Source organism: Mobula hypostoma, chromosome 4 (genome assembly GCF_963921235.1).
Source record: "Mobula hypostoma chromosome 4, sMobHyp1.1, whole genome shotgun sequence".
In the NCBI taxonomy this organism is placed as follows: Eukaryota; Metazoa; Chordata; class Chondrichthyes; order Myliobatiformes; family Myliobatidae; genus Mobula; species Mobula hypostoma.
In genome coordinates this window covers 74,514,947-74,533,102 of record NC_086100.1, presented here as the reverse complement: position 1 = coordinate 74,533,102, position 18,156 = coordinate 74,514,947, and the positions used below count along the sequence as shown (strand labels likewise).

The 18,156-nt window shown below is 40.5% G+C and overlaps 1 protein-coding gene across 1 annotated transcript in view; it reads left to right on the top strand.

Moving 5' to 3' along the window:
• The window catches only part of LOC134345407 (SH2/SH3 adapter protein NCK1-like), a 228,892-nt gene that overhangs the window by 153,921 nt on the left and 56,815 nt on the right, over positions 1-18,156 (top strand). Inside the window, exon 3 of the mRNA XM_063046026.1 lies at positions 9,326-9,569. Within this exon, the coding sequence (XP_062902096.1) occupies positions 9,344-9,569 (226 nt within the window). The 5' untranslated portion in view covers positions 9,326-9,343. The remainder of the gene's footprint in view (positions 1-9,325; positions 9,570-18,156) is intronic.

The following is an 18,156-nucleotide window of genomic DNA, read 5'->3' as shown; positions in this document are numbered from 1 at the left end:
CTGCTGCAGGATCGTGTAATGTGTTGGATTGTTTCTGGTTTATCATGGCGTTTTCTGCGCTTATCATGTATGTTATGGTCTTTTATTGTCGATGTTTGATATTTTTGTGTTAACTACCTGGTTCTGTTTTGTCTCTGTTTCTGGGAAGGGGTCCCCAACTCTGAGCCAGGGGTTCGTTTCCTTGTTGACATCCAGTCTGTTCAGGTCTTGGGGATGTCATCCATGGAGGGTCATGCTCTTCCACTGGTTCACTTTTCTTCTGTAGTGATTTCAGTGTACTGGGTTGTGTTTTAAGTTTAGTGATGTATGACCAATGGAATTGCATATGCTGTTGTGGAGTGCTGAATCCTGTGTTCCTTGATGAAAATGTATCCCAAGAACTTTGAGCTGGCTGTTGTGTAAATTTTTTTGTCTATTGATTCCTCTATATCTTTCTGTCCTAAGTAGTGTTAATCGAAGCGCGTTTGAGTGTACTTGGTGTTTTTAAGTTGTCATTTCAGTTCTTATTTTTCTTTATAAATTTCTCAGATTGGTTTCGATCAAGATGTTATGCCAAAAGAATGTTAATATGGGTATAGTGAAAGTGTTCATTGACTTCGTTATATTTTCACTATTGAGCTATGATTGCTATATTAAGCCTTGAAGTAAATTCTGTGAAATGTTTTCCCTTTATCGGAACTATGATCTATTTTCTATGCTTGTTGATATCCCAGGTACTTGCGTGTTTCATGTTAATCATCCAGTTGTATTGTGTCCCGTTGCTCTGTTTTGTATTCTAGTATCTTTCATTATCTCTAAAGTTCTACACCTATCCATCCCAAAGTTCATGTTTATATCTTTAGAAAATAATTTTACTATTGGAATTATTTTCTTCATCTTTACTAAAGAGCATATAGTTTCAAATCGTCCATTTGCAGGTTTGTCAAGGTATAATTTGTTTGGTTGTCTCTGATTTGATGCCCTATTTTCATCTGATTCAGCAGATTTGAAGCTAGACAAAACCATGGTGGTTCTTTTGTGGTTGTTAATAGATACGATGATTATAGCATGCCAATGCTTCATAAGATGATGTAGGAATTTCACAAGTATTGGGTACTTAAAAAAAAATAATTTATATATGAACTTCTATTATTCAGGAGTCTGCGACAGAAGCAAATGCTTTTTGGTAGTCAATAAAACAAAGATTTCTGCATTATTTATTAATAATTTATTTCTCCTTTTTTTTGTATCTGCCCGTGTTGTTTTCTTAACACATTGGTGTTGTCCGTCCTGTTGGGTACGGTCTATCATTGATTCTGTTTCTTGTATTTACTGTGATTCCCTCAAGAAAATGAATCTCAGGGCTATTTATGGTGACATAGCACTTTGGTAATAAGTTTACTTTGAACTTTGAATTGGTTGTACTTCTGGGGCTGGGGTTGCACCATAATTTTCTGATTCAGAGGCAAAAGTCTGAACACATGGGTCGATAATGTTGAGAGTATTCATGGCTCAAATAAGAAGTCACTGGTCTCCTCCATCTGCTCTGGGTATCGTGTCTATGGACTTAATTTCATTCTGAATGCTGTTGCTCACTTTTATTCTTTGCAAGATTTGTTTTTTTGTTCCTCTCTCTGCACATTGGGTGTTTTAGTCTTTTTTTAAATGGATTCTTTCGGGTTTGCCTGTTGTATAATTTAAACAATGATATTAAATGAACTTTGATATACAAGTAATAGCCTTGTATCTTGAAGGCTTGTGTTTTTTTTGTACCAAATGGGATTTAACTTGGCAGAAGTGTAAAAGGGAAATGATGTGAGCTGTGGTGAGAACAAACAGAAAGGAGATTCTGTGGATGAGAATGAGATTCTGGGATGGTATGTAGATTGGGACAGGCTGTTTTCTGACAAAGGTGTACTTGGTAAGTGGGAGGCTTTCAAAAGTGAAATTTTGAGAGTGCAAAGCTAGATTTGCCTGTCAGAATAAAAGGCAAAGATAACAGGTTTAGGTAGCCTTGGTTTTCAAGAGAGATTGAGGCCATGGTTAAGGAAAAGGAGGAGGTGTATCATAGGTATGGGCAGGAATGAACAAGTAAGGTGCTCATGGAGTATTTGAAATGCAAGGGAACACTTAAAGAAATCAGGAGGGCTAAAAGAAGGCTTGAGTTTGCCCTAGCTGACAAGGTGAAGAAGAATCTGAGGGGACTCTGCAGATATGTTAAGAGCAAAAGGATTGAAAGAGCCAAAATTTGTCCCCTGGAAGATCATAATGGTATTCTATGCATGGAGCCAAAAGAGATGGGAGAGATCTTAAATGGATACTTGCACGTGTATTTTACTCGGGAGATAGCCATAGGGTCTATGGAAATAAGGCAAAGCAGCAGCGAGGTCATCGGCCCTATACAGGAGATGATATTTATCATCTTGAGGCAAATCGGGGTGTGGATAAATCCCCAGAGCCTGATAAGGTGTTCCCTTGGGCACTGTGGGTGACAAGTGCAAAAGTTGCAGGGGCCATAGCAAAGATATTTAAGTCGTCCTTAGTGACAAGTGAGATACTGGAGGATTTGGGGATAGAAACATAGAAAACCTACAGCACAATACAGGCCCTTCGGCCCACAAAGCTGTGCCGAACATGTCCTTACCTTAGAATGACCTAGGCTTACCCAAAGCCCTCTATTTTTATAAGCTTCATGTATCCATCCAGGAGTCTCTTAAAAGACCCTATCTTTTTCGCCTCTGCCACGGCCGCCGGCAGCCCATTCCACGCACTCACCACTCTCTGCGTTTTTAAAAAAAAAACAAAAAAAAAACTTACCCCTGGCATCACCTCTGTACTTACTTCTAGGCACCTTAAAACTGTGCACTCTCATGTTAGCCATTTCAGCCCTGCGAAAAAGCCTCTGACTATCCACACGATCAATGCCTCTCATTATCTTATAAGCTTCTATCAGGTCACTTCTCATCTTCTGCCACTCCAACTAGAAAAGGCCGAGTTCACTCAAGCTACTTTCATAAGGCATGCTCCCCAATCCAGGCAATATCCTTGTAAATCTTCTCTGCACCCTTTCTGTAGTTTCTACATCCTTCCTGTAGTGAGGTGACCAGAACTGAGCACAGTACTCCAGGTGGGGTCTGACCAGGGTCCTGTATAGCTGCAACATTACCTCTCAGCTCCTAAACTCAATCCCATGATTGATGAATGCCAATGCACCGTATGCCTTCTTAACCACAGAGTCAACCTGTGCAGCAGCTTTGAATGTCCTATGGACTCAGACCCCAAGATCCCTCTGATCTTCCACACTGCCAAGGGTCTTACCATTAGTACTATATTCTGCCATCATATTTGACCTACCAAACTGAAGCACCTCACACTTATCTGGGTTGAACTCCATCTGCCACTTCTCAGCCCAGTTTTGCATCCTTTCGATGTCCTGCTGTAACCTCTGACAGCCCTCCACACTATCCACAACACCCCCAACCTTTATGTCATCAGCAAATTCACTAACCCATCCCTCCACTTCCTCTTCCAGGTCATTTATAATACAAGTATCACAAAGAGTGGGGGTCCCAGAACAGAGCCCTGAGGCACACCACTGGACACCATGCGGAATATGACCCGTCCACAACCATTCTTTGCCTTCTGTGTGCAAGCCAGTTCTGAATCTACAAAGCAATGTCCCATTGGATCCCATTCCTCCTTACTTTCTCAATAAGCCTTGCATGAGGTACCTTATTAAGTGCCTTGCTAAAATCCATATACACTATATCTACAGCTCTACCCTCATCAATGTGTTTAGTCACATCCTCAAAAAATTCAATCAGGCTCATAAGGCACGACCTGCCTTTGACAAAGCCATGCTGACTATTCCTATCATCTTATGCCTCTGCAAATGTTCATAAATCCTGCCTTTCAGGACCTTCTCCATCAACTTACCAACTACTGAAGTAAGACTCACTGGTCTATAATTTCCTAGGCTATCCCAATTCCCTTTCTTGAATAAGGGAACAACATCCGCAACCCACCAATCCTCCTGAACCTCTCCCGTCCTCATTGATGATGCAAAGAACATTGCCAGAGGCTCAGCAATCTCCTCCTTCGCTTCCCACAGTAGCCTGGGGTACATCCCGTCAGGTCCTGGTGACTTGCCCAATTTGATGCTTTCCAAATGCTCCAGCACATCCTCTTTCTTAATATCTACATGCTCAAGCTTTTCAGTCCACTGCAAGTCATCCTTACAATCGCCAAGATCCTTTTCCGTAGTGAATACTGAAGCAGAGTATTCAGTAAGTACCTCTGCCATTTCCTCTGGTTCCATTCACACTTTTCCACTGTCACACTTGATTGGTCCTATTCTCTCACATCTTGTCCTCTTGCTCTTCACATACTTATAGAAGGCCTTGGGGTTTTCCTTAATCCTGTCCGCTAAGGTCTTCTCATGGCCCCTTCTGGCTCTCCTAATTTCATTCTTAAACTCCGTCCTGCTAGCCTTATAATCTTCTAGATTCATATCATTACCTAGTTTTTTTGAACCTTTCGTAAGCTCTTCTTTTCTTCTTGACATGATTTACAACAGTCTTTGTACACCACGGTTCCTGTACCCTACCATCCTTTCCCTGTCTCATTGGAATGTATCTATGCAGAACACCAAGCAAATATCCCCTGAACATTTGCCGCGTTTCCTCCATACGTTTCCCTGAGAACGTCTATTTCCAATTTATGCTTCCAAGTTCCTGTCTGATAGCCTCCTATTTCCCCTACTCCAATTAAACACTTTTTCCTAAATTATCTATCCTAAAATCCTATCCCTCTCCAGTGCTATGGTAAAGGAGTTAGAATTGTGATCACTATCTCCAAAATGCTCTCCCACTGAGAGACCTGACACCTGACCAGGTTCATTTCCCAATACCAGATCAAGTACAGCCTCTCCTCTTGTAGGCTTATATACATATTGTGACAGGAAACCTCCTTGAACACACCTAACAAACCCCATTCCATCTAAACCCCTCACTCTATGGTGATGCCAATCAATATTTGGGAAATTAAAATCTCCAACCACCACAACCCTGTTATTATTACTCCTTTCCAGAATCTGTCTCCCTATCAGCTCCTCAATGTCCCTGTTACTATTGGGTGGTCTATATATATATATAAAAAAAACACCCAGTAGAGTTATTGACCCCTTCCTATTCCTAACTTCCATCCACAGAAATTCCGTAGACAACCTCTCCATGACTTCCTCCTTTTCTGCAGCTGTGACACTATCTCTGATCAACAGTGCCACGCCCCACCTCTTTTGCCTCCCTCCCTGTGCTTTCTGAAACATCTAAAGCGTGGCACTTGAAGTAGCCATTCCTGCCCCTGCACCATCCAAGTCTCTGTAATGACCACCACATCATAGCTCCAAGTGCTGATCCGCACTCTAAACTCATCCGCTTTATTCATAATACTCCTCGCATTAAAATAGACACATCTCAAGCCATCGGTCTCAGTGCGTCCCTTCTTTATCACCTGCCTTTCCTCCCTTTCGCACTGTCTCCAAGCTTTCTGTGTTTATGAGCCAACCTCCCTTTCTTCCGTCACTTCAGTTTGGTTCCCACCTCCCAGCAATTCTTGTTTATACTCTCCCCAATAGCCTTTGCAAAATTCCCTGCCAGGATGTTGGTCCCCCTCAGATTCAAGTGCAACCTGTCCTTTTTGTGCAAGTCGCACCTGCCCCTGAAGAGGTCCCAATTATCCAGAAATCTGAATCCCTGCCCCCTGCTCCAATCCCTCAGCCACGCATTTATCCTCCACTGCACTCTATTCCTATACTCACTGTTGTGTGGCACAGGCAGTAAACCTGAGATTACTACCTTTGATGTCCTGCTTCTCAGCTTCCTTACTAACTGCCTGTAATCTGTTTTGAGGACCTCCTCCCTTTTCCTGCCTATGTTGTTGGTACCAATATGTACCATGACATCTGACTGTTCTCCCTCCCACTTCAAGATATCATGGATGCGATCAGAAACATCCTGGACCCTGGCACCTGCGAGGCAAACTACCATCCGCGTTTCTTTCCTGCGTCCACAGAATCGCCTCTCTGAACCCCTAACTGTAGAGTCCCCTATCGCTGCTGCCATCCTCTTCCTTTCCCTACTCTTCTGAGCCATGAGATAGCTAATGTTCTACTGTTTAAGAAAGGCCCTAAAAAAATAATCCAGGAAATTGTTGGCCAGTAAGCCTGACATCAGTAGTGGAAAGTTATTGGAAGGTATTCTGAGGGATCAGATGTGCGTATTTGGATAGATGGACAGATTAGGTGTAGTCAGTATGGCTTTGTGCATGGTAGATTGCATCCAACAAATCTTGTAGTTTTTTGAGGAAGTTACCAGGAAAGTTGAAGGCAAGGCAGTGGATGTTGTCCAAATAGATCTTAGTAAGGCATTTGACAGGGTCCTCCATGAGAGGTTGGTCAGGACAGTTCAGCCGCTCATCATTCAAGATAAGGTAGTAAATTGGATCGGATATTGGCTTTGTGGGAGAAACTAGAGAGTGGTAGCAGATAGTTGTCTCTCTGACTGAGGCCTGTGGCTAGAGGACTTCTGCAGGGATCGATGCTGGATCTGTTGTTTGTCATCTATGTCAATGATCTGGATCATAATGTCGTTAACTGAATAAACACATTTGCAGATGACACCAAGATTGGAGGTGTAGTAGACAGGAATACTATTGAACTTGCAGCATGATCTGAACCTGCGGGAAAAATGGGCTGAAAAATGGCAGATGGAATTTAATACAGCCAAGTTTGGGGTATTGCACTTTGAAAGTCCAGTCAGGTTAGATCTTGCACAGTGAATGGTAGGGCACTGAGGAGTGTGGTAGAACAAAGGTATCTGGGAATACTGGTCCATAATTCATTGGAAGTGGCAGCATAGGGTCATCAAGAAAGCTTTTGGCATATTGGCCTTCATAAATCAATGTATTGAGTACAAGAGATGGAATGTTGTGTTGAAGCTGTATAAGGTGTTGGTGAGACCTAACTTGGGATATTATCTACAGAAGAGATGTACAAACCCCATTTCCAGAAAAGTTGGGATATTTTCCAAAATTCAATAAAAACAAAAATCTGTGATATGTTAATTCACGTGAGCCTTTATTTAACTGACAAAAGTACAAAGAAAAGATTTGCAATAGTTTTACTGACCAACTTAATTGTATCTTGTAAACACACACAAATTTAGAATTTGATGGCTGCAACACACTCAACAAAAGTGGGACATGTTTACCATTGTGTTACATCACCTTTCCTTTTAATAACACTTTTTAATCGTTTTGGAACTGAGGATACTAATTGTAGTAGATTTGCAATTGGAAATTTTGTCCATTCTTGCTTGATATAAGACTTCAGCTGCTCAACAGTCTGTGGTCTCCGTTGTCTGATTCTCCTCTTCATGATGTGCCATACATTTTGAATAGGAGAGAGATCTGGACTGGCAGCAGGCCAGTCAAGCACACACACTCTTTGCCTACAAAGCCACGCTGTTGTAGCCCGTGCAGAATGTGGTCTGGCATTGTCCTGCTGAAATAAGCATGCCCGTCCCGGGAAGAGACGTCTCCTTGATGGCAACATATGTCTCTCTAAAATCCTAATATATGCCTCAGAGTCAATGGTACCTTCACATACATGCAACTCACCCATGCCATGGGCACTGATGCACCCCCATACCATCACAGATGCTGGCTTTTGCACCTTTCGCTGATAACAATCTGGATGGTCGTTTTCATCTTTGGCACGGAGAACTCGATGCCCGTTTTTTCGGAAAACTAGCTGAAATGTGGACTCATCTGACCACAGCACACGGTTCCACAGTCTTTCGGTCCATCTGAGATGAGCTCGGGCCCAGAGAACTCGTCCGTCTTTCTGTATAGAGCTGATGTTTGGCTTCCTCCTTGCGTAATACAGTTTCAAGTTGCATTTCTAGATGCAGCGACGGACTGTGCTGAGTGACAATGGTTTTCCGAAGTACTCCCGAGCCCAGGTGCCTATAATTGTCACAGTAGCACAATGGTTTCTTAGGCAGTGCCGCCTGAGGGCTGGAAGATCACGCGCATTCAACAGTGGTTTCCGACCTTGCCCTTTATGCATGAGATGTCTCTGAATTGTCTGAATCTTTTCACACTATTATGTACTGTAGATGTTGAAAGACCTAAATTCTCTGCAATCTTGTGTTGAGAAATGTTCCTTTTGAACTGACTAACAATTCTCTCATGAATTTTGGCACAAGGGGGTGAGCCACGACCCATCCTTGCTTGCAAAGACTGAGCCTTTGATGGACGCTACTTTTATACCCAGTCATGATACCTCACCTGCTACCAATTAGCCTGCTTAATGTGGAGTCTTCCAAACCAGTGTTACTTGAATATTCTGTGCACTTTTCAATCTTATTTTAACTCTGTCCCAACTTTTGTTGAGTGTGTTGCCCAGCCATCAAATTCTAAATTTGTGTATATTTACAAAATACAATTAAGTTGGTCAGTAAAACTGTTGCAAATCTTTTCTTTGTACTTTTGTCAGTTAAATAAAGGTTCATGTGAATTAACATATCACAGATTTTTGTTTTTATTGCATTTTGGAAAACATCCCAACTTTTCTGGAAATGGGGTTTGTAAATAAGGTTGAAAGAGTACAAAGAAAATTTACAAGGATGTTGCTGGGAGTGGAGGACATGAGATGCAAGGAAAGATTGAATTGGTGAGGACCTTACTACTTGGGACGTAGAAGTTTGAGGAGAGATTTGATAGAGGTATACAAAATTGAGGGGTATATATTGGGTAAATGCAATCAGGCTTTTCCCACTGAGATTGGGTGGGACTACAATTAGAGGCAATTGGTTAAGAGTGAAAGGTGAAGTGTTTGAGAGGAACATGAGGGGATACTTTGCTCAGAGGGTCATGCAAGTGGTGGATGTGAACTTGTTTTCAACATTTAAGAGGTTTGGGTAGGTACATGGAAGGGAGGTGTATGGAGGCCTATGGTCTGGGTGCGGGCCAATGAGACTAGGCAGATTAAATGGTTCAACATGGACTAGATGGGCCAGAAAGCCTGTTTCTGTCTGTACTTTTCTATGACTCTAATTCTTAGTGCATTTATACTTCTGTTTTTTCAACAACTCAATAAAAATGCAAATAAATTGGCTTTATACCCAAAATGCTGGGGGACCTCAGCATTTTGTGTGTGTTGCTTGGATTTCCAGCATCTACTGATTTTTCTTTTGCTTGAAATAAATTTGCTTCCTTTTAGCGTTTGAAAAGCATTGCTTCTTTTGAAGTGCCTTGCTAACGTTAATATTATCTTTTAACTTAGTGCTGATCCCAGGGGAAGATGACGGAAGAGGTAATAGTAATTGCCAAGTTTGACTATGTGGCCCAGCAAGAGCAAGAGCTGGACATAAAGAAGAACGAGCGATTATGGCTGTTGGATGACTCCAAGTCATGGTGGCGTGTTCGCAACTCCACTCACAAAACTGGCTTCGTGCCTTCAAATTATGTGGAAAGGAAAAACAGTGCCAGGAAAGCTTCTATTGTGAAAAATCTAAAGGATACATTGGGTAAGTTGCTTTTCAAGTTTCATGATGGATGGTTGCATTTTTAGCTACTTAAATGTTTTTGATGCCTTTCTAACCCAGGTAAGAATAATATCTTTGAGTGCTTATTGGTGACAGGGCTATGAAACTAAATTGTGAACATCGGCTGCCATCACGAGAAAAGTAAAATGTTCTAGCATTGATTGCTGAAAGCCCCACTGGGTGTTTCAGTGATTAAACTAGTCTGATCAGTGCATAGTAAATGGAACAAACATGCTATGAAAACATTGTCCTCCGGTATTAATTTCCTTACAAGCACCTTTAGTTTTATTTCAATGTTAGGGCTTCATTGGAGCATGAGTTAGTGGTGCTGCTTCACAGCTCCAGCAATCTGGGTTGGATAAATATTCATATTTTGATTGCATTAAAATCTCCTTTCATTGAATGTACATTTTTCATAAAGCAGAAAATGTGGCTCTTTATTGTTAAAGAATTTGTTTATTAACAGAATTAAATTATTGAAATATTAGCCTGGAGCCTTTATCTCAAGTATAATACAAACATTCAGTATATTCATTGAAGTTAAGCTTTTAAACATTAATTATGCCTTATAAAATATGGTTTCAATGCACTTATTTGTTGCTTATCTGATTATTATCCACCTGAATCTTCTGTTGTCTGGATGAAATTAATTGGATGAATTTGTATATCTGTAGATCTTGGCTAATAAATAGCATAAGAAGATGGTATTGGTGATTAAAGGATCTGTGATAAAGTGTGTCGATGAGAGGTGACTGTAAATATTTTGGTTTTCCTTCATATCAATATGATGTAGTTCATAAAAGTATCATGCTTGCTCCCTGTTGAGTGAGCAAAATGTACATCAGAAATGACAGGCATCACCTTCCCCCACTGAGCTAAGACCTAAAACGAGTGGGAAAGTACTCGTTGGCTGTGCATGTATTGATTTTTCTTAAGGATGGGTCTTGTTTCTTTCAAGGAATAGCTGGTATTTTCTCATTTTTGTCTTCCTCTTTGCCATTTAGCATACTTTACAGATTTCAAAATCTGATTGTTTCTGGTTCATGTTTTCAAATTGAAATTAGATTATATTTTACAATAGGGGCAAATTTGCAAGACTAAAATTAATTGACAGGGTTGCTTTGATGTGTCACCTCAGTCAAAATCTGTAGAGCTTATTTTAGACACTGAGATTCTGAATAATCTAGTGTAACCTGAAATGGTGGTCAGATCAAGATGCTAAATTAGCGTTAAGCATGCTGAATTTATGGCAAGCGGTAAAGTCAGTGGCTTAGACCATAAGGTATAGGAGCAGAATTAGTCCATTTGGCCCATCAAGTCTGCTCCACCATTTTGTCAAGGCTGATTCATTTTCCCCCACCCCAATCTTCCGACTTCTCCCCATATCCCTTCCTGCCCAACTAATCAAGAATCTATCAAACTCTGCCTAAAATATACCCAATGACTTGGCCTCCACACCTGGCTGTGGCAACAAATTCTACAAATTCACCACTCTCTGGCTAAAGAAATTTCTCCTCATCTCCATTCTGGAAGGACACCGCTCTGTTTTGAGGCTCTGTCCTCTGGTCTTCGACTCCCCTACCATAGGAAACATCCTCTCCACATCCACTCTATTGAGGCCTTTCAATGTTCAATTGGTTTCAATGAGGTCACCCCTCATTCTTCTAAATTCCAATGGGTACAGGCCCTGATTCATCAACCACTCTTCAAATGACAAACCTTTCAATCTTTTTCCAATGGTTAATTGAATAAAGTTTGTGCAAGACTAGGGATGACAGTACGGGGACAGTGGGGAAGGAAGCCCAAGTATGTTTGGTATATGTGGTAATAGATGGACAAAATTAATATTGATCCATGTGTTTAAAATAAATGTGCCATGGATTTGAGAGAATAAAAATGGGAAAGAGCATTTTTTAAACAGATTAGAGAGTAGAATATATAAGCATTGTATAACAAGTACATAAATAGGAACTGTGTGACTCAAATAATAGGGCATAAAGTTAGTTTAAGAGCAGCAATTTCTATGAGCAACATTCAACTTTCGCTTATAGCCTTTTGCAGACTTCAACTGCAGTGTTGATTTTCTTAGTTTATATATATAAAAATACTTCATTTTGCCTGGGAATTTTATATTGGTCTGTCAGAGGAAGAAGTCATAGTGAGGACAAAATCGATAAAAATGTGTATATGTTACTTTTGGACAATATGTTCATGCTCTTCATGCATTTATCTGCAGTAAATGGTTGGAATTTATGGACCAAAGCCTGTTTTTCTGTTGTGCAACTCTGATTGGGGATGCTATTTTATAATTAAGTAGAGGAAATGACTATTATAAGCCAACTTTTGAACTGAGCTAGTCTACTTTTGGGGATGAGTTTGTTTCCTGCCACTGCATCGCTAACCTCCAATAAAAATAGTTTGGGGATCTTGCCACATAAATGAGATTCATAGCAGCTGAATGGATGGTTACATGAAGCCTCATTAATTATGATATTGCCTACTTTTGCATGCTTGAAATGTATGTTTCATAATTGCTGAAGAGCTCCATCTTTTTAAATAGATTAGGAAACAAACATCAGTGCTAATATTTCTGCATTACTGAGTGTGAAGGTTGGGAGTAAATTTATAATTTTCCATGTGATTGAACCTCTAGCACTTCATTTTGAAGGTGTTGGCCATTTTTTTTCTTTCACTATAGCTGGTAGGCATCTCATTACAGTGACTAAAAAAGAAAGCTCTTCATACAAGTATTATATAAAATATCGTTCCTTTTGGCTCTGCAAGGAGATCAATGCGGTTTAATTGATGAGTGCAAGGTGTGTTTGTACACATTCCTTTCGACTAGCATCATTGAAAGTGCTAAACTTAGAAAGTGATCTTGATGTACGATTAATTGACCTTTAATAATATCACGTTGAATGGAATGGCCTTGAGTGCTTCCATCATCGCATTGTGTAGTCAATCTGGCAAAAGGGCTGAAATTCAAGAAAGCTGAAGTTTAAACAAATGAAATTGTATTTTATAGTAATATGTTAAACAGACATATCTGGAGTATTGAAGAACCAAAGCACTGATTTGAGGTTCTATCATTCTAAGAACACATTTCACTCTTGTGTCATTTTTTTTTAAGCTGTTAATGAATTGGTGAAGTATACATAAATGTTGTATTTTCACCAGTCCAATGGGGTGATGGGGATTGTCTAATCTGTGCATCTGAACCTGAGATAAATATTTCCCTGTTGTTGATCCAGTCAGCCTTGCATTGTCACAATCACTGAACTTTGGCTATGTTTTTAAATGTGATGGTGGACTAACAGCCCTAAGGAGCCATGGTCTGGTGCAGTTCTACATATTGAGACAGCTCCATTTGAGTATGTTTTGAACAACAAACAGGGTCCACGAGCAGTATTGATGCGGTGATAATATTTAAGGTGTGTCATCCTGGAAATGCTCTGAAAAATAGTCAGTAACACCAATTGAAATGTGGGGAAGAATACCTACTCGTGACCACCCACTGCTCTCTCATCTGATATATTTGTCTGCTGTCCATGTAGTGATTTGAAAGGGGGGAGTTGAGTACAGAAAAGACAGTGTACTCTTTCTCTGACATTTCAATGTCTACTACTCAAGTGTGGCTGTCGATTTGTTGTTGGTGGATCCTGTACAACATGACTGCCACAGAGGATCTGCAGCAGCTAGGAAAAACCTAAAGGGGCATTAGAAAAATATTTTGGCTGCATCTTATTCAGGTGATGCAGATATATAAAGTGGATTTTGGTTAATTGGGACACATCAGGACCGGTACACTTTGGTCCAATTAAGCGGCTGCCCCAATTAGAAAAAGCTTCGTGGAAATAGTTAAAATTGTTTGAAGCAAAAAGACGAGCTACTGCTTAACTGAGTAACGAATTATGTATTTAAGTGAAATGCAGAGTAAATTAGAATATTAGCAATACCTCTACAGTACTATAAAAATATGTATTGGTTTCTATTAAGTTATCGATGTAGGAATTCATCCAGTGTATGCGGCCATGTTATTTTGATTGACTGTAAATGTATAAAATCAGTGCAGACATCAAGTGCAGATGATGGACTCCCTTCATTCAATGCTTTTGATGATTAAATTTTCCAAATCTTTTAAAATTATTGATACTTTTAAATTCTTTGTAGTCCCTAACTTGTTGAACGAGTGAAATGATTTTCATTTTCACTCATGGCCCTTTCTGGCATCTCCAAGCCTAAATGCTTGGAATCACGGTGGACAGAACAGTTCAGAAATGCACACACAGCTGATTCTATTTAAAAACTTAGCTTTAAGCACGGCTTAGTGTAACAGCCACATAAGTGCACATGATTGACACCAGTTGGAAGCTGTTTGGCAGCATTCTCCTACTCCAATTAAACAATAGTATCCCAAATAAGTGAAGTGAATCACAACATCAGAAGACAAGGAGCAGAAGTAGGCTATTCAGCCCATTGAGTTTGCTCCACACTCTCCCTTGTGCTAAACTGTTCTCCCATCTAGTTCCAATTTACGGCTTTTTCCCCATATCCCTTGATACGCTGACTAATTAGATACCTACCAATCTCCTCCTTAAACTCCCTCAATGATCGGGCCTTCACAGCTGTATGTGGCAACGAATTCCATAAATCCACGATCCTCTGGCTAAAGAAATTTCTCCTCATTTCTGTTTTAAATGGGTACCCTCTAATTCTAAGACTGTGGCCTCTTGTCCTGGACTCACCCACCAAGGGAAACAGCCTTTTCACATCTACTGTCCAACCCTTTCAACATTCGAAATGTCTATGAGATCCCCTCTCATTCTTTTATACACTGATGAATATAGTCCAAGAGCCGGCAAACACTCCTCATATGTTAGCCCCTGCATTCCAGGAATCATCGTTGTAAATCTTCTCTGAACTCTGTCCAACATCAGTATATCCCTTCTAAGATAGGGGGCCCAAAACTGCACACAGTATTCCAAATGAGGTCTCACTAATGCCCCATAGTGCCTCATCAACACCTCCTTACTCATATACACTATTCCTCTTGAAATGAATGCCAACATAGCTTTCCTTACTGCCGATCCAACCTGGTGGTTAACCTTTAGGGTATCCTGCATGAGGACCCCCAAGTCCCTTTGCACTTCCGATTTTTGAATTTTCTCCCCATCTAAATAATAATCTGCCCGATTATTTCTTCCAAAATGTACAACGGTACATTTCTCAACATTGTATCTCATCTGCCATTCCTTTGTCCACTCTCCTAAACTGACCAAGTCTCTCTGCAACCTTTCCGTTTCTTCAACACTTCCTGCTCCTCCACCTATCTTGGTGTCATCCAAAAACTTAGCCACAAAACCACTTAATCCATAATCTAAATCATTGATATACATTGTAAAAAGAAGCGGCCCCAACACCGACCCATGCGGAACACCACTAGTAACTGGCAACCAATCAGAATAGGATCCCTTTATTCCCACCCTTTGCTTTCTGCCTCTCAACCAATGCTCCACCCATTTCAATATCTTTCCTGTAATTCCATGGGCTCTCATTTTATAAGCAGCCTCTTATGCGGCACCTTATCGAAGGCCTTTTGAAAATCCAAGTACACACCATCCACAGCCTCTCCCTTGTCGATCTTATTTGAGATTACCTCGAAAAATTCCAATAGGTTGGTGAGACAGGATCTTCCCTTCATGAAACCATGCTGGCTTTGGCCTATCTTGTCATGCACCTTGAGGTATTTCATAACTTCATCCTTGAGGATTGACTCCAATAACTTTCCAACTACCAATGTCAGACTAATAGGTCTGTAATTTTCTTTTTGCTGCCTGCCTCCTTTCTTAAACAGTGAAACTACATTTGTGATCTTCCAGTCCTCCTGGAAGATCATTTCCAATGCCTCCACAATCTCCAAAGCCACCACCTTCAGAACCCATGGGTGCAGGTCATCTGGTCCAGGAGTCTTATCTGTTCTTAGTCCGTTTAACTTCCCAAGCACTTTCTCTCTAGTAATCTTGACTGTACCTAATTCTATTCCCTGAGACCTCTGGCTTTCAGGCATGTTGCTCATGTCTTCCACTGTGAAGACTGATGCAAAATACTCATTTAGTTCCTCTGCCATCTCTTTGTTACCCATTATAATTTCTCCAGCATCATTTTCAATTGGTCCTATATCTACCCGTGTCACACTTTTACTCTTCATATATTTAAAAAAAACTCTTAGTATCCTTTTTTATGTTAATCACCAACTTCCTTTCATAATTCATCTTTTCTTTCCTAATGACTTTCTTAACTTCCTTCTGTAAGTTTTTAAAAGTCGTCCAGTCCTCAGTTTTCCCACTAATTTTGTCTTCCTTGTACGCCATCTCTTTTGCTTTTATTTTAGCCTTAACATCTCTTGTTAGCCACATTTGTGCCATTTTTCCATTCATGATTTTCTTTTTTCTTGGAATATATTTTTCTGGCACTTATTTCTTGTAGGAATTTCATCCAATCCAGTTCTACCGTCCCTCCATCTAGCTTACTTTTCCAATCGACTTGGGCCATTTCCTCTCTGATACCACTGTAATTTCCTTTGTTCCACTGAAATATCAATACACCTGACACCAGCTTCTCCTTTTCAAATTTGAAACTGAACTCAATCATATTATGATCGCTACTTCCGAGCAGTTCCATTACCTCCAGCTTCCTAATCGCCTCAGGTTCGTTACACAGCATCCAATCCAAAACAGCAGATCCCCTGGTGGGCTTATTGACAAGCTGCTCCAAAAAGCCATCCTGTAGGCATTCTACAAACTCCCTCTCCTGAGATCCAGTACCTTCCTGACTTTCCCAATCCACTTTCATATTAAAATCCCCCGTAATTATCTTGACATTTTCCTTCTGATACGCTTTTTCTATTTCCAGCTGTAACTTGTGGTCCACATCCCAGCTGCTGTTTGGAGGCCTGTATATAACTGCTATTAATGTCTTTTTACCGTTGCCATTTCTTAACTTGACCCATAAGGATTCGACCTCTTCTGATCCTATGTCCCTTCTTTCTACTGATTTGATATCGTTGCTTACCATCAGGGCCACGCCACCCCCTTTACCTACCTTCCTATCTTTCCTATACACTGTGTATCCTTGGACATTCAGCTCCCAGTCACATCCATCATTTGGCTATGACCCTGATGGTCAGAATGTCTTTTAACCTGTAGCTGTACAACAAAGTCATCCACTTTATTTCTAATGCTGCGTGCATTTAAGTACAGTACATTTAGATCAGTATCTGTTACTGATTTTGCTATATTTCTGTCACACAGCAAATTATCCTGTCTATTCACCTGCCTGTCCTCCTTGCCATCTTTGCTGCACAGTACCTTTGACTTATTTCTATTTTCCTCTTCCTCGACCCTAACACCCTGGTTTCCTTCCCCCTGCCAACTTAGTTTAAACCCTCCCTAACAGCTATATTAAACAATCCCGCCAGGATATTAGTACCCTTTGAGTTCAGGTGTAACCCATCGTTTTTGTATAAGTCATACGATGGGTTACACCTGAACTCAAAGGGTTCTTCCTTGGGAGTATGATAGAATTATTTGAGGCAGTGAGAAAATAAATTGATGAACGTACGACAGTTGACAAGGTTTTCCATAAAAGGCTTACTCAGAAAGTTAGAAAGCATGGGATCCAGGGACGCTTGGGAGCATGAATACAGAAATGGTAGGAGATGGAATGTATTCTGCTTGGAGGTTGGTGGCCAGTGGTGCTCTTCAGGGATGTGTTCCCTGCTCCTTGTAATTTTTATAAATCACTTGGATGAGGATGTAGAAGAACGAGTTTGTATGTTTGCAGATGACATGAAGGATGGTGGTGTTGTGGATTGTGTAGAAGATTGTCATTGGTAACAATGGGACATTGATAGAATGCAGAGCTGGACTGAGGAGGGGGAGACAGAGCACAATCCAGAAAAGTGTGAAGTGTTAGACTTTGGAAGATCAGACATTAACACAGAATGCAAGAGCTTCTGATATGTCCAACTGTGAATGGAGTATGCCCAGTTGAGCCATTTGATCAGTTTTGAATGTTGACCATTTTAGAATGGTGGCAGTGATACACAACATGGAGTGAACCGTAGGGAATCTCCACAAAGACTGCACTTTAGCTACATTGACTATAATTTTGTGAATATAGTGGATTCCAGTTCATTGGGCCATCATTTAAGCAGGACAGCATGTTATCTGGATGAACTCTTACAGAACAAAAACAAATTGAGAAAATAACTGTCCCTTTTGTGAGGTAAGATTTTCTTAGCATTAAATTGAACCTTTGATAATGTATCAAATCAAACATTGAAAATAACTGCATTATGACTGGCTTACCTTTTGTGGGGGCACTCTCTCTGCTTATTCAAATGTATTTTGTTGGCTGGCTGTTTTTTAAGTCATGATGACATCCATTGGCGAAATCAGGTAGTGACAAACATTTTAAACAAAGGAACTTTCTCTTCTAATTGGCAAATTGGTGGAGTTCAGAAAAATGCAAATTCCTTGAATATGAAAGGCTTGATGTTGAAGCAAAT